The 16,310-nt window shown below is 40.8% G+C and overlaps 1 protein-coding gene across 1 annotated transcript; it reads left to right on the top strand.

The window, feature by feature from the left end:
• Positions 1–764: 764 nt before the first annotated feature.
• MAEL (maelstrom spermatogenic transposon silencer) lies at positions 765–16,010 on the top strand. The gene is made up of 12 exons (XM_054824364.1): positions 765–951; positions 1,671–1,757; positions 3,899–4,001; positions 6,987–7,142; positions 7,660–7,701; positions 8,592–8,719; positions 9,594–9,648; positions 10,233–10,374; positions 11,611–11,673; positions 12,550–12,682; positions 12,941–13,019; positions 13,828–16,010. Exons 1-12 carry the CDS (start codon positions 820–822, stop codon positions 13,941–13,943), a joined length of 1,236 nt encoding a protein of 411 aa, XP_054680339.1. The 5' UTR covers positions 765–819; the 3' UTR covers positions 13,944–16,010.
• The last annotated feature ends 300 nt before the right edge of the window (positions 16,011–16,310 follow it).

Below are 16,310 nucleotides of genomic sequence, written 5' to 3'. Positions count from 1 at the left end.
TCAACATGAGGAAAAACTTCTTCACTGTGAGGGTGACCAAGCACTGGGACAGGCTGCCCAGAGAGGTTGTGGAGTCTCCTTCTCTGGAGATATTCAAAACCTGCCTGGATGCCATCCTGTGCAACCTGCTCTGGGTGATCCTGCTTTAGCAGGGGGGTTGGACTGGATGATCTCCAGAGGTCCCTTCCAACCCCTACCCTTATGTGAGTCTGTTCCTTTTTTGTTTGTTTATACATATGGACATATCTATTTGCATAAATGAATGTAGTGACTCTTTGCAAGGATTTTATTAAATTTAGTATACATCATTCAGATTGAGAAGATATAGAGTAGTATAACCCTTTTATTTTGAAAAATCAGTATACTGTCATTTTGTGAGGGTAGGGAGCCTGCATTTTGAGTATCTACAAGAAGTTGGTGTGAGCTATTGCTCCCACTGGTTATTTCTTATCCTTCAACACCCAAGAACGTTAAATAAAATCCCAAACAAAATAACAAAAAACTCTACAAAGAACAGACAACCCTGCCACGCTCTCCTCAAGGCCCATCTTGAGGTGACAGGTAAAACCTGAGGTGTGGGCGGGACAAGAACCGCCCGGGCCGCTTCCGACGCCGGCACCCAGGAAAACGGGCGGCCGTTACGCGTAACGCTTATCCTCCCCTTGCCGCCAAAAGACGAGGGTGGGCGCATGCGTGCCCCGCCTCGTCCCGCCGGCAGCTCCTCACGAAGCCCCGCCCCGGGGGCAGAGCGCCCCGTCGCCGCGACCTGCTTGTGCTCTGGCGGGGCGAGCCCGAGGCCAGGGGAGGTTGGCAGCCGCCATGGCGCACCGCAAGGGCTCCCCCAGCCCCTACTACTTCTTCGTGCGCGACCAGCTGCCCGAGCTGCAGCGGCGCGGGCTGCCCGTCGTCCGCGTAGTCGACGCCTTTCCCTACTGCTCCCAGGCGTGGGCGGTGAGGGGTCCCGCCGGCCGCCCCTCGCCTCTCTGGCCTCCTGCGGAGGGGGGGGGGAACGGCCTCGGGTTAACGCAGTTTAATGGCGGGGAGGGCAGGAGGGAGGCCCGCGGCGCCGTCCTGCTCCAGCCGCAGTGTGCCGGGGCCGTGGGTTACATAGCAGCTTGCCTGCCTCTTGGTGGTGGGCAACCAGCACCCATCAGGTGGATCTGTGTGGTGCCCCTCTGCAGGTTATGTGGGGGACAAAATGTCAGCATGGCCTTTCTTGGAGGGTAGACTAGCTCGTGGCTCAGCTGACGTGTATTTAGCGGTTCAAATGGGCATCCTGTGTAGCCTCAGCTGGTTCTAGCTGAGAAGCACAAGCTATGCTGCCCTCCCCTCAGCTGCAGGGGGGCAGCTCTGGATTGTGTGCGATGGTAGCGGCGTCCCTGGCTGGCAAGAGTACCTTCAGAAGACCTCGTTTGTGGTGGGGCAGTGCTAGTTTGCCCTCTAAAGGTGCTTCAGAAGCACGTGCTTGCTAGGTGTTTTAAATCAAAGCTTGCAGCTTTGTTAGAGAAAAAGCTACTGGAAACGTTTGAGTCAATGTTAGCAGTTCTTGCCAAGCATTGATAATGTCCCTTAGAAATGCACAATTAATTTCTTACATGCAGTTCGTTGGTTTGTGGGACTACTAGAAGGAAGCAGTAAAAACTTTTTTTAACAATTCATTTTATTTCAAGCTGCTGACTAAGGAAGAAAAGATGGTATATACAGAGAAGGCTCGTAAGTGGAATGAAAAGAAAAGCCCTCAGAAGACAGCGAAAGAGGTAAATGCTGAGAAAGGAACACCCTTCAATGTAGCTAAATAAGAGGGGGAGTAAGTGGTATTGGGGTTTGGTCAGCTATGGAAAGTCATCTGCTCTCTGTAGCCTCCAGCCTTTGGAGGTTATGGCTGCTGTGGTAATCCATACCATTATAAAGGTTAAGTGGAAATCTGGTTTGAATTGAGAGTGAGAATACTCTATACCATTTTAAATTAGCACAGCTTGTTCCTATTGGCTCTTTTACCAAGTAAAATGTAGTTCTCTAACAACTTGGTTTTATGTTTAACAGTATTTTGCAGTGACTGACTTTTTTACTTGTAATACTGTAAATTGGTATGACTTTTGGTGATAGGTTCATGTTCCTTTTGCTTCATGGATATCCGTAATTTAGGTGTTTCTTGTCTGATGGCTTGAAACCACATCTTGATTTGGTATTCTTGAGTGGCTGTGTGGTGAACCAGGTCAATGAAACTTTGCAACAGATGCACAAGAAGAATAATTATACCTTGCCATTATTTTTTGATTGGTTTGATTATGGAGAGAATAGTAACGCTGTGGTAGAGGACAAAATCCCACACTGTAGAATTAAGCAGTTACATTAAGCTGAATGTGCTTGCGGTCAGCAATAGTGCTAAACGGATCCCTTCTACTATTTACTGTCTTGAAAAGGGGTGTGTGTGTCCTTTTTCTCTTTTTTTTTTCGTCTATTTCTCCCTCTCCCAGCAGTTCCCTGAAGCATAGTTTGCTTCAGAGTTTGAATTATTTGAGGTGTCAGAAAGCTTAGTTTGTTCCAGTCTTGGTTGGCAGTGTAAAAACTTGTGTGTCAAAGCAAAGAGCCTGATTGAGTAAATGGGTAATAATGCATTTACTGCTTCATCCCATATTGCTAGGTGCTGACTATGAACTACGAATTACTGGTGAGGGTAAATTTTTAGGACTTTAAAACACTTATACAATGCTAGAGAGAATGATGGGATGGTCATAGTTTGGAATAACTAGTAAATCTGGATCAGTTAATTTAATAATCTAGACTAGTAGGGAGATGTTTCTGATTTTGTGGGCCTACTTATATGGAAAAGAGCCATTTAAAACATGGTTTTAAAAATCATTGTGTTATTTAGCAAGCTAGGGGTATGTAATTAATGAAGTTCCATTTTCATATATAATGGAGAGCTACATGAAATGACAAGTCATAAATGGAGGCTTCTGTATTTCCTTCCATAAGCGGTAGCATTTTAGAAATCTGTAATCAGGGAAAGGAATAATTGCTTTACTGAAATAAAGAACATCATCCGTATTGCCTGTCAGTGAAAATAGGGAAGTGTGTATGTGTGAGGTTATGTGATCTTTATTTAGTAATCACGCCCCTGTGCACAGGCAGCTACAGTTATTTTGTGTAGTGAAAGGTCTTGGTCTTTTGAAAATGACCTAAGCTTACTTGGATGAGACTAATTCCTCATTTTATTTTAAATAGTTCAACCTGATAATCAACAAACATTGACTAAGGTGGTCATCTGGAGTTAGTGTACCTAGATGTGGATATTATTCCCAGTGTGGGTCTTGAATGATTGAATTCTCTAAGCCTGCCAGGTTTCTCTTCCTGTCCTCTTAAAAGCTTATTGTTCATGCTTGGATTTGCAGTGCTTCATGGGCACATGTGATCCTCTTACTTGCTCTGTGCCAGAGCAACCTGATTACTTCCTTGAGGCTTTATCAGCTTTTCATCAATTCCATTCCTAGTCAAAGGCAACTAACGCGTGTGCCAAACTTTATGAAAAAGTTTATGGAAAAAGTTTTGAAATTCCAATTTGAAAAGTTCCTTGCTAGTGTCAAGTGGTTGAACCTATCAATCATTTTTTAATTTTTTTTTTAAATTACATTTTGTAAATTCAGCTGTAATTCTTTCCAGTTGTAGCGAGTCGACCAAGGTGCTAAGATACCTCTCTCTCTTTTGTCAGAAGCGAAATCTTGTCTTCCCAGTCTGCAGGTACACAGGCACTTGTCTGTAAACTGCAGGCTTGTTCCACCTAACCATAACTGTTAGTAGACGTCATACGTTCCTCTAATAGAAGGAGGTGAAGGCCTTTATTGGGGGTTAGTAGACTCTTCTGACTTTTTTTTTTTACCTTTTTCATCTTTTCCAGACCCATAATCTGGCTCATCCAGTTTCTGCTTGTCTGACCACAAAGATGTCCAGTGTTACTTCTCTACCAGATGCCTCTGCTATGTCTTTGAAGAATGATCAGGGTATAGTAGTCTTAAAGCAGTTGATCCTGATAGATAAAAGCTTGCCCTTTATAGATATTCTTAATGGTACCTATACAAAGGCTGTTTACGTTTCACTAATAGCCATCTGTTTCTTTGTTTTAAACTAATGGTCTACTGCTCTAAAAAGGTCTTTTGTAGTATAGAGGGAAGTCAGTGCAAATGTCCCTCCCCCCCAATAATTCTATCCTCTGCTTTTTTAGCTTGATAGGAGTATAGCCACTGATAGGGTCTTTATGATTATTTCAAGGTTTTTAAGAAAAAGGTAATTCTTCAACTACTACGTTCATGGTTTATGTGTTGGGTTTGCGTGGCAAGGTTTTGGTAGCGGGGGGGCTACAGGGGTGGCTTCTGTGAGAAGCTGCTAGAAGCTTCCCCTGTGTCTGACAGAGCCAATGCCAGCCGGCTCCAAGACGGGCCTGCCGCTGGCCAAGGCCAAGCCAATCAGCGCCTCTGTGATAACATAGTTAAGAAGAAGAAAAACAGTTAGAGCTTTTGCAGCCAGAGAGAGGAGTGAGAAGATGTAAGAAACTCTGCAGACACCAAGGTCAGTGCAGAAGGAGGGGGAGGAGGAGCTCCAGGCGCCGGAGCAGAGATCCCCCTGCAGCCCGTGGTGAAGACCATGGTGAAGCAGGCTGTCCCCCTGCAGCCCATGGAGGAAGGATGAGGGGGTGTAGCGATTCCACCTGCAGCCCGTGGAGGACCCCATGCCAGAGCAGGTGGAGGCACCTGAAGGAGGCTGTGGCCCGTGGGAAGCCCATGCTGGAGTAAGTTCCTGGCCGGACCGGTGGCCCCGTGCAGAGGGGAGCCCACGCCAGGGCAGGTTTGCTGGCAGGACTTGTGACCTCGTGGGGGACCCCACGCTGGAGCAGTTTGCTCCTGAAGGTCTGCACCCCGTGAGAGGGACTCCATGTTGGAGCAGGGGAACGATGAGAGGAGTCCTCCCCCTGAGGATGAAGAAGCGGCAGAAACACCGTGTGCTGAACTGACTGTAACCCCCATTCCCCGTCCCCCTGTGCCGCTGAGGGAGGGAAGGTTGAAGCCAGGAGTGAAGTTGAGCCCGGGAAGATGGGAGGGGTGGGGGGAGGTGTTTTAAGACTTGATTTTATTTCTCATTCCTCTACTCTGTTTTGCCTAGTAATAAATCAGATGAATTCCCTCTCTAAGTTTGGTCTGTTTTGCTCGTGACAACAATTAGTGAGTGATCTCTCCCTGTCCTTATCTCGACCTACAAGCATTTCGTTATGCCTTTTCTCCCCTGTTTAGTGAATGAGGGGAGTGAGAGAGCGGCTCTGGGGGGCACCTGGCCCCCAGCCAGGGTCAACCCACCACAGTTTACAAGGCCTGATCCAAGTTCAGCATAAAAGAATTCTTGTACCAATTATAAAGAGTGAAGAGTGGTTAGATATCAAAGTTCAAAATTTGTGTGGTAGAGGTGTTAAATAAAATGATGACCTGGCCTCTTCAGGAGAATAAAAGGGGGGATATGTACTTTGTCAGTGCTTTTATAACATCCTGGCTTGCTTCCTTATTGAAAGAACTCTTGAAAACTAAATGTTTCTTATCTGTACCCCCTCTTCGAATGGATGTTTTGATTAGAATTGAATAATGAACACATCTGTAATCTTTTCCCCATGAATATTACATTATTCTGAAAAATGATAAATGATAGTGCTTATAAGATAAGTCAGGCAGCCAGTTAATATAAGCTGTATCTGCTGTGTGGTTAAGTTTCAGCTCCAGCCTTTTACCTAACAAGTCTCTTGAACTATTTTCGTGTTGTCATGGTTATGGAGAGGCAGGAAAGGGTAGCTCCATAAAAAGTGTAATACCTGTTAGTGTCCTCCCTGCCAGAGGTCATGCTCCCCTGTCATTGTCGTGCAAATTTGATCAGGTTGATCGTGGTAGCTTGAGCTGACACAATTGATCTATAAACTGAATAAGAACGATAATGATAAGGGATAACTGAGACTTATTTTGTGATGCTGCTCCCTAATGTTTCTCACTAAAAGTCCTGTAGCTATATATTTTTTTTTTTTTTCCGTAAGGAGAGCAGTTCAGACTCAGGTAAGGGAGGTATCTTTCCTATGACCCCACAGCTTGTAGAGTTTAAGACCCCTGTAAGACAGCACCAGCATTCAGGCTTAGGACAACTGGTGTTAAATGCTGTAAAGTCTGGCATACAGCATTGTTTCTATATAAAACCAGTTATACATCTCTATTATTTAGTAGAACCAGTCAGATTTTTTTGATGAGGGGCAGAACTTAACAGTAAGGATTAAATAGCTACCTTAAACTTCAGTGAGAACATGATGTGACATTCATGAAGAGAAGGGTTAAGGCGTATCGTGAAATATTTTTCATAGTTGGATGCTTTTTAAATTAGTAAATGATAAATTTATTTCTCAACATTTGCCTTCGGTATTCTTGCCGCCTTCTTTGGGAGTTCATTTAGTGGAGGAAAGCAGTCCTTTTAATTAGCAGACTTATCTCCTCTTACCCCAGAAGATTATTACCAGCTCATTTAACTTGTGTAAGTTATTGAATTGAGCTTGTGAGGCTGCTTTGCAGTTGCTGATTTTGTTTCTAACCTTATTTTCCTAAAGGGTGAAGAAAATTGTCATAAAAAGGAATAGTTCCTGTTGGATTCCAGGCTTCTTAACATTCTTGTGGGTTTGAGGTTTTATTTGTTTTTTCAATTGTTTGTTGGTTTTTTTCTTCTCCTGATCTCAGCACATCTATGGAAGGTGTACCAGGACTACCGATACGCTTGACTTTTGCATAAGTATTAGTTGCCTTGTTGTCTCAGATACAGAGAAAGATCTGTGTATTTTACTTGGTCATTACTCTACTTACTCATGTGATAAAGTGTACCAAAGCTTTTGCTGGATGAGGTAAGGCCAGGATGCCTTGCTGTAACCTCTGGTGGCTCTTCTGAAAAAAAAAATTCTTTTTTTTCCTTTTCAGCTGTGATTGCAAACATCTTCTACTTCCTGAACATTTACAGCCATGGCAAGCTGCCATCCCACTGTGAACAGCGCTTCCTTCCTTGTGAGATTGGGTGTGTCAAGTACTCCATACAGGATGGCATAATGGCTGATTTCCATCACTTCATAGATCCAGGTGAGTTCCAAGGAAGGGAGACAAGAAGTAGTTCATCTTGCTTTAGGGTGAGAGGGAGGCTTCCTAGTGTCGCTTAATGCTGCCCAGATTAGATTTCTGGTATTAAGACAGGTTTTTTTCTTTGACTATAAGTGGTTGGACTTCTTAAAATATTGGAGTTGATTGTTTCTGAAGAGATGGACTTAAGCATCAGAACCACATGAAACTTCAAAGAGGGTAGAATAAATCCAGGAGGACCTTCAGATGTTTGTGTTTTATATTCCATGCCAATGAATGTTTGTCTTGACTGGATGTAAGCACAGACACATTATACAATATACTTTGTTTTTTAAAATGCATATAACTGAAAATAACTTTCTTGAAATTAGTTGTGGTACTTGTACCAGGCCACAGGGGAAGATGAAGCTGTTCCTTTCTGAACGTGAAACTATGGTGTATAATTGAGAGTTAAGGATCTGTCATTGTGGATGTTGGATGATGATTGTTCTATTTCTCCTGTCTCCTCACTCTTCTGCAGAAGTACCACCACGTGGTTTTCGGTACCACTGCCAGGCTGCTAGTGAGTATCAATGGAGAAAAAGAATGGTATGCAAAGTTGTACAGTTTTAGACTCAGCCTATGTGATCTGTATCCAAGTGTTCTGTAAGTCTACAATTTCACCTTCTGGGAACTTGTCAAATTTTGAAGAGAAAGGAGTGACAGAGCAGCTCATCACAGTCACCTTGTATATGTTTCTTGTACCCACAAATGGCAGAGCACTTCACCGAAAATGTTTGGGATTTTTTTAATGGCAGTTATTTGTACTCTGTCTTCCTTTTTTTTAATTCAGTAATAACTGCAGTATTCTTAAATGGGACAACTTTGTATGGCTTTAAATGCTTTCAAGCCCATCTGAGCAGTGTCCTTCCTTTGATAGTCCTTGTGTATATCTTCAGCATGATGTGCTAATTCGTAATAGGGTAACTCAAGGATAGTAGTTTGTATTTAAAAGTTGTGTTTTGCAGCTTTACATATATCAACAAAGTTAAAAGTGTTTATACCATTGTTGTGTCTGGCTTGGCCTGCCTTGTTTCCCTTGTGACTCTCAAGTAATGTTTATAGATTCCAGTTTGTTTCTGTTGGGACACTTCCTCCCCTTGTGTACAGAGGGAACAAACTTGGCCCATGTTTTCCAACATCAAATACTTAGATCACGGCTTGTTTAAAAAGGGGTAAGTGTGTGTGTGTTTGCTCACAGCCCAGACCTGCCAGTCTTCTGCTGGTGGAAGCAAGATTTTGATAGCTTAATCGCAGACACTGCTTGTAGAGAAGAGGAGGTGTGTGTGTTTGTATGTATACATAAATGTATATAAAAAGATACAAAGGAAGGGGGAACTGTATCATTTAAGGAAATGGAGCTTCTCCTAACTTGGGGGGGTTTTCTGCCCTCCCCTCTTTCTCCTTCATTAGGTGATGCCACTCATAAGATCCCTGTATCTGGATTTCATCTTTCACGTACTTGTTACGCGGTTGTCTTACGGGAACTTCTTGAGTTTGTCCAGCCAGCCAGCGGCGTTCGGCGTCACTTTTACTGCAGGGTATGGTCAAAGTCAAAGTAAGATGCTCTAAATCAAAACGTCTAATTTAACTTCTGTTGGATGACTAAGGAGATACTTCACTCTGAAACCTAAAAAAAAAAATGTGCAGATGAGTAGGAAAAGACACTCTTTTGCAAAGTTTCCCAGTTCCCTGCAGGAAGAAATGGCCCCTAGAAGCTAACTTTTTATAAAGCAGAGACCTGATTTTCTGCCTTTTTATTTTCAGCCTGCACTTCTGGCTCTAGTCTACTGATGAACATTTCACTTGGTCTCTGACATTGTTTAGACTTAGGTTAAGTGCTCTTAAGATTGAGTTAAATTGATTGTGCTGAATAATAGTCACACAACCCTGCTTTTATAAGGGATATTTTTATGACTCTTTCCCCATGAGAATACCATACATCTTAATTTTTGCTCAAGTTTCATTTGCCAGTGATCAAAACAAAATGTTAGGATTCAGAGGTGTTTAAGCTTCATGACAGCTATATTATGTTTTGATTCCATTCAAGCCTAATGTTAATCCTTAAAAAGGTGGGGAGGGTCAAGATCTTGGGCTCCATCCATAAATATAGGACTGTGAAGAAATACACATGAAAAAAATACCTCACAGCACTTAACAGAGATATCTGTAGTATGGGTTACCCTTTAACCTGTCCCTAGACATTAGTCCAGAATTTCTCCTGGGGTTTGGTTGGAAAGACTCTGTGTCATTTGCTGCTTCTTCAAGATAATTTTCAGGAAGAATATACATTCGGTCCTACAAACATTGAATTTTGGTTTAGAGGTGACTTTTTCAAACATAGTCAGAAGTCTTGCAGATGTCAGAGTTACATACCATACTTCTTCAATGTGACTGGAATTTTCTTTCCTCTAGTCTCATGACAGATTCCGAATTAACTGGTGTCTCAGTCGAATGGCTAGCATAACAGGTGGGAAATGGATCATTTTTGGCCTTCCTCCCCTCTGCACCCCCCTCCCCTGCCCCAAGAAAGAAGGCTTATGTAATCATGGACAGCTGTATTTGAAAATCTTTGTATCTCAAAGGTTTCATGAAAGCTGATACTGATAGATAGAACTATTTTGCATGCTTTTCCCTCTTCTTTTCCTCCCCATCTGTGACAGTAAAACAGCAGCGTGATCAGCTAACTGGCTAATGAGCACATCCATAGAATTACAGTTTCTTGCTCAGGCAGTTAAAGGAGCACTAGAGTGAGATTACTGTGAAGGTGAGCATATGGTAACACATGAGAAAACAAACAGCTTCTCAGGAGAGATGACCCGCAAGTAGGATACATCATTACTGAGGTGGAGAAAATTAGGGGAATATAGGGTGACCCACTTTGCTAGGAAGCCAAATTTTATTAAAACCACTGGTAAAATAACTTATTAAGGTTTACAAGAGCTTTGATGCTCTGGTAAGAGGCTGGGCAATGAACAGGGGCTGAGAAGTGAGCTGAGCAGAATATTGACTGACACTTTTGTTCTCCTGACCTGGATTTTCTCTGAGCTATAGGCATTGAGAGCCATCTGGAGCTTCTTGCTGTAGAAGACCTGGTAATAGAACTGTACCAGAAGAAATACCAAAAGGAGCCATCCAAGACTTGGGTGTGTAGAGAACTGGATGTCTTTCTGTGGGATTTCTCCAGTAATACCAGGTATGTTGGGTTCTTCTTTGTGAAAATGTTTATTAGCCTGATGTGTCTTGGTGCCCTACATACAGCTTATATGCTGTTAGGCTAGAATGTTCTGCAAGCCTTCTAACCAGAAATGATTCTTGTCACATCACATGTACAACTGGAAATGAAAAATACTTTTCTGAAAGAAGTGTAAAGATAAATGGCTTTTTAATTCTGAGTCTGAGGCCTAATTAAGGGAGTGAAAAATGGGAATAAAATATATTGTGGTATTTAATTGGAAATTGTAGAAGTGAGAAGATTCAGATTCTTAGAAGTGTCATTTGGATGGGACCTGGCTGTTCCTATACATCAAATGCCTAATGCTGCTACTGTGATAAGGGACAAGGTATGTTCACCAGTGGTATAAATCAAGTTCTCAAGCATAAGCATGAAGCTAGATCCTATGTTGTGGGGTTTTTTTCTTCTAGAATGAATGTTCTTTATGACACATCTGGAATCCTATTTACTTTGTAGGATTTCTATGCTTTTTTTTTACCATTCAAGATACTTTAAAACTTTTCCTCCTTTCAGATTCTTCCATGTTTGTACAAAGAAGTGGTATGTAGTTTGTGGTGTTGCAGGAGACTATTTAGTGATGACGCAGTTACCTTAGAAATATACTTTAACTTTTCCACTGATACTGTTTTAAGTAAGAACCAATAATTTGATTTTAAATTTTAGCAGATCTTTGAATTATTCTTGGAAGTCTGCTTACAGTATGGATTTTAAAATCCATTGAGATATAATCAGTCTCACTTTATCTTTTTACGGGCAGGCAGTTTTCTATTTTCCATGACGATCTTCACACTAGAGGGAGACCTTAACAAGAATGGAAAAATGCACTTTAAAACACACATTTGGAAAAGAAAGTGGGGATGCTTCTACTAAGAGGAGCTATTTCACATTAATGGGAAACTTTAAACTGTTACCTTTAAATTCTATTTGTTTCTTGGGATTCTCTTTTCTCCCTTCTCCCCCCACCTCAGCATGAAGCAGGCTGCCTGTTAAGCATGCCTTTTAACTCTGCATAAACCACTTACAGCTTAGTTATTGAACACTGGTCATCTGTGAAATTTCAAAGGTACTATATGGTCACTGAGACAAAAAGATAGCATCTTTAACATTTGTTCCTGTTCCTTCTGACCAGACCAACTATTCATGTTGATTAATGATGTAGATGCTTCTGAAATAAAACCTGAACTTAATTTCATGTAGGTGCAAGTGGCATGAAGAGAATGATATACTCTGCTGTGCTTTGGCATCCTGTAAGAAAATTGCGTGAGTATTGCTAAGGAGTTATCTGCAGTATGATGACTTTTTATTTTGTTAGATGCGCGTATTTTTGGCTCTGGCATCTCTGACTGCCTGGAGCCCTGTGGTTCTAGATCTTGAGTTTTATTTCTTCCCTCCACCCCCAAGATTTTGTTCTATTTCTGACTTTCATTGTTTTTTGTATGGCTTAGCAATATGCTGTAATCTAATGTGATTTCTGTGATAGTAATGTCTATTGCTCTATAGTCATCCCTTCACTACCTCCACTTACTATTGGACAGTTGAGCAAAGTGTTATTTATGTTAGAACTCCCTGGTTTTCTTCAGAGGTTTAGTATACCTGTATTTGATGAGAAATTCTCAGTATGTTCTAGTATATCTCTACTTTGGAAACTTTTATACTGCCTTATGTATAATGTAGATACAGAAGGTTCTGTAATGTTTTTGGTGTGGGGAAAGGGGAAGTAAATAGTTGGGGAAAAAAGGAAATACTATTTAAGATTTCAGTCAGTAGCAGTAGTAGCACTTTGAGAAATATAATAACGAATAGTCTTTCATTCAAAAAAACCCTCTCATTATATACTTCTGTGCCTTGCAAAAAAAATGTTGCTTTTCACAGTAGCTGTGTTTGATAGTGTGGGGAAGAAGTTGTTTGAATTTCATGTGTAGTTGTAGAATAGGCTGGTGGTCTTGGAAGGATGCAGGGGTAACTATTTAGCTGCTGTGATAATGTCCTTCTGTCCTCTGTTATCTGCTCTGTGCATCTCAGTCTGTGGTTGCTTTCGTTTGGGCAGTTGAAGAACTAAAAATGCTGTGCTTCCGTACATGAGCATTACAGCCCTCTTAGCCAAGCTTTTCTTGTTTTCTTTTTTTCTCAATCAAGTTATTGCATCAGTAAATCTTTAGCTGGTGTGTATGGAGTCTCATTGACAGCAGCACACCTGCCTCTTCAAGACTCTGATTATGGTGAAAGCACAAATACCAAGATGGTGATACTGGATGCTGGACGTTTTCAGGTCAGATTCTTTAAACTGGTATCCTGTTTTATTTCTAGTTAACTCAAATGTTCAAACTTGACAATTTCAGGTTAGCTGTTTTCTGTTTGGATGCTGTCTTTTGTGACATGTATTGAGCAGACTGATGAAAGAAAGATAATTGCTAGCTGGGTCATTTCTTGTGATTTTTGACCATAATTCATAGGTTTCATGGATAGTTGTATATACTGCATTTTAGAAGACACACATATTATTTTGAATGTTTATTTCTTAATACAGAAAATGAAGGCTGAGGGTTCCGGATGTGACAGACATTTCACTTCTCCAAGTCAGGATCAAGAGTTTGTCCCTTCTAATTGTGAGTTTGAAACTTCCACATTTGTAAGGGGAAAGAGGTATTTAAAACTAATCTAGTTGCTGATTTTTCAAATTTCTAGGCTTAGATGTTGCCTGTCAGTGGCATAAAGCTTAAACAGCTCTGCATGATCTGTGCTTATACCTGCACATGGAGTTCACGGAATGTCTGAAGACACAAAGAGCTTCCCTTTTCTTATTGGACACAATCTTGTGGTCAAAAAGATCTCTCAAATTTAGTTTTTCTTATAAATGTTGCTCTCTGATTTATACCCACTTATTTTTCTGCTACATGAAGTCTGTTCTCATATGCCTAGGTGCTTTGAGGCAGGGCCATCTTTAAAGTACTCTCCTTGCTCTTAAGTCATTATTTGTGCAGACTCAGCTGGTACTTGTTGAAAGTATTCTGTTATAACACAGTTTTTAAAGACTGCTCATTTAAAGTCTTCTTTTTGGAGACAATTTTTTTCTTAATAGAAAGCATGTGAGCTCAATTTATCTGGGCAGTTCATGGCTAATCTTCAGAGGAGCAGAATGAAGTTTGCAAGACAGATAACTGTAGGAATTCTGAGTTTGTAGCTTATTCTCTTGCATATAAAATACACGCTGAATTCAACTCCAAAACTGTTCCAACTATAAATCATGAAATCTTACATGGTCTAGGTGTTTGTAGAGGACAGAACCCCTGTCTCTGACTTCTTGCAATAGAGCTATTGAATAGGTTCAGCTCCGCAGCATATGAAGAACAATTCCATTAATTTATTGAAGTTTTAAAGGCTGATTTGATTTGCAAACTGTATTTACTTTAATAGGTGATTCTCCATGTGGTGTGAACACTTCCCTTTATGGAACAACCACCGTGCGAGGAAGAGGAATTACTCGATTGCTGAAAAGTGCATCTGATCTATCCAAATCTTTCAGTAGCTGAAAATCATTTTTACATCCAGGACGTCTGTGCATTCTGATTTTCCTTGTTTCCCTAAGATAACCAGCAGTTTCTCCAAACTGCAGTTTTTCATCTTATGTGCAACCCTTGACAGTTCAAGTTCTTGTTAGAATGATAAAACTATTGACTGGATTTAAAGAAGAAAAAAATCTTCCTTGTTATCTACAGGAAGACTTATGTTGAAGGGACCTGGCAGTGGCATCCTCTCTTTAAAAATACATGCCATGCTAGTTCTGTTTCTTAATGGTGGAGTGCAAATTCAAGATCGATTAGTCAATATCATTGGATTAGAAGAATTCTTTAGTGGCCAATGTGACTTTAAACAAGTGCTTTATTTCTTCCTTAACAACCTCCTTCCCCTTTTCTGTCTGTGAAAGATAGAATTTCAGTGTGTAACAGTCTCTCCCCAAAAGATGATGGGGGGGAGCATTGAAGGTATGAAAGGCTGCACTAGGGGAATTAAAGGTATAAGAGTCTCGAAGGTTTGCTATAATCTGTCAGTTTTAGCCGTGAAGAATTAGAGTGGTCATTCAAGGCAAAAAAGCAGACTTTTTATAAAATGTCTTAGATTGATAAATTTGCCACCACATTTCTTCTATTAATGTTGTTTTAGAGGCACAGGCTATATGCATCGGGAGCAAGTACAACATAGATATTTTTTTTCCTTTGCATCAGTTTTCTCTCTAAAAAAAGCATGTCCCTCAAACTTGCAGACTGAAAAGGAGTGTAGGTCTTATGTTTTTTTTTTTTTGAAAGGAATATCAAATTCAAACTGATATATTAATCTGCAGATATAACTTCACAAGTGTAGTCAGTCTGGGTAGATACCAGGCGTAATTATTTGAGGGCACATAAAAACTGGGAGACAGTACAACGTATTACTAAGAAGTTAGATGTTCCATTTTATGGAGGTACAAGTCTTGGAAGAGTCCCCAAAAAGTTTTCTGTTATCTGACCCTCATCTTTAGTCCGTGTGTCTTTAAGCAACTGATTCTCAGAAATAAGAGCTCATTTTTTGTGTTGTTTATACATTTTGTTCCAATAGAGGTCCAGTTGTGAAATACTATTTCCGTAGCAACTAACTGTGAGAAGATACTTATTTCATTCCTTGTAGGAACTGAAATTCAAAATTAGTAGTTCATTCTTTTGGATAATGGTGGGGGAGGGGAAAAAGCCAACCAACCAAACCCCAAAGCTCAACCAAAATAAGGGGTCAACACATTTATGAATAAACTCAAGCATGCTGATCAGTAGGTCAAAAAAGGCCAATTGCTGGTTTAGTTGGAAGCCTGTTACAGTTGCCATACAGCCAGTTGAGGCCCTTCTTCCAGTATTGCAGGGTCACTGAACCATTTTGATGCCTCTTACCTAACAGTTTGCTTATATTACTGAATTTTCTTGAGTTATTCTGTGTTTCCTTCCTTTGAGACTGTTATACCTGCTAAATTTCGCCAGATAAGGGACAATAAACCTGTAAGACTGAGATTTATCAATGAAGCATCTGGGAACATTGTAACAGAGTAAGAGTGCATTGAGTAGAGTTGAGTTTTTTCTTAACTGACAGCCATTGCTGCATTGACATTTCAAAACATACGGAACTGTAATCTCTGAATTATTTTCAGAGGTTAATGTTGCAATAAAAGTTTCATGTTTCAGTTCTTAAGAAGAAGAGAAATGCAGAGTTAGGGTTCCATGGCATGCCTATATCTTATCACTTGTACCTTAAAATAGTACATAAGCTGTAGAAGACCTAGTTACGTGCTGTAGGCAGTGGGTTGTTAACTAGGGCAGTAACTGTTTTATTGTAATAAGCAACAACCTGTGGTGGTTTTTGTAGTGAAAACTGTAAGATCTATGTAATGAGAATGAGTACACTAACTTGATGTTGCCCATTTAGTACTATTATTCTGCATATACTGAGGGGAATCCCTAACAGCTATTGATGGATGATAGAAAATTCTTTCATTGTGAAGTTCTGCTTCCCTGGCTGTTTTGCAATTTGAAACTCTGTTTGATTTCTTGAAAAATAAATTCTGCTTAATAAGCACAATACAGTAATGCTTCTCTCCTTTAATGGAAAAGCAAAGATGAGGGAAAGGTGGTGACTTAAAACCTTATCATACTAAAGTGCAAGGAATGGTGCTGGTTAGGCACAAACTGTGGGTCAGAATCAGAACAAAATTGTCCCCAGTTGCATGACAAAATTCTCAAGGGGAAAGAAAACCAAGTGAAGGCAGAATGGCCCTTGGGCAGAGTTTGAGTGATGCAGCCTGGAAGCTTTTAACATGTACTTTCCATATGGTAAAAAGTAACAGTAACTATATGGGTGTATAGGCACCATGCAAATTG

The sequence above is a fragment of the Grus americana genome, chromosome 1 (genome assembly GCF_028858705.1).
Source record: "Grus americana isolate bGruAme1 chromosome 1, bGruAme1.mat, whole genome shotgun sequence".
NCBI lineage: Eukaryota > Metazoa > Chordata > Aves > Gruiformes > Gruidae > Grus > Grus americana.
The sequence above is the reverse complement of the archived record's forward strand: the minus strand, read 5'-3'. Positions and strand labels throughout refer to the sequence as shown.

Bases quoted from the DNA above. Each gene is read 5' to 3' on its own strand.
- MAEL (XM_054824364.1), top strand. From the start codon at position 820: ATGGCGCACCGCAAGGGCTCCCCCAGCCCCTACTACTTCTTCGTGCGC. The intron at 4,002-6,986 runs GTATAGTAGTCT...TTTCCTTTTCAG, and splicing joins GTCTTTGAAGAATGATCAGG to CTGTGATTGCAAACATCTTC. The intron at 7,702-8,591 runs GTGAGTATCAAT...CTCCTTCATTAG, and splicing joins GTACCACTGCCAGGCTGCTA to GTGATGCCACTCATAAGATC.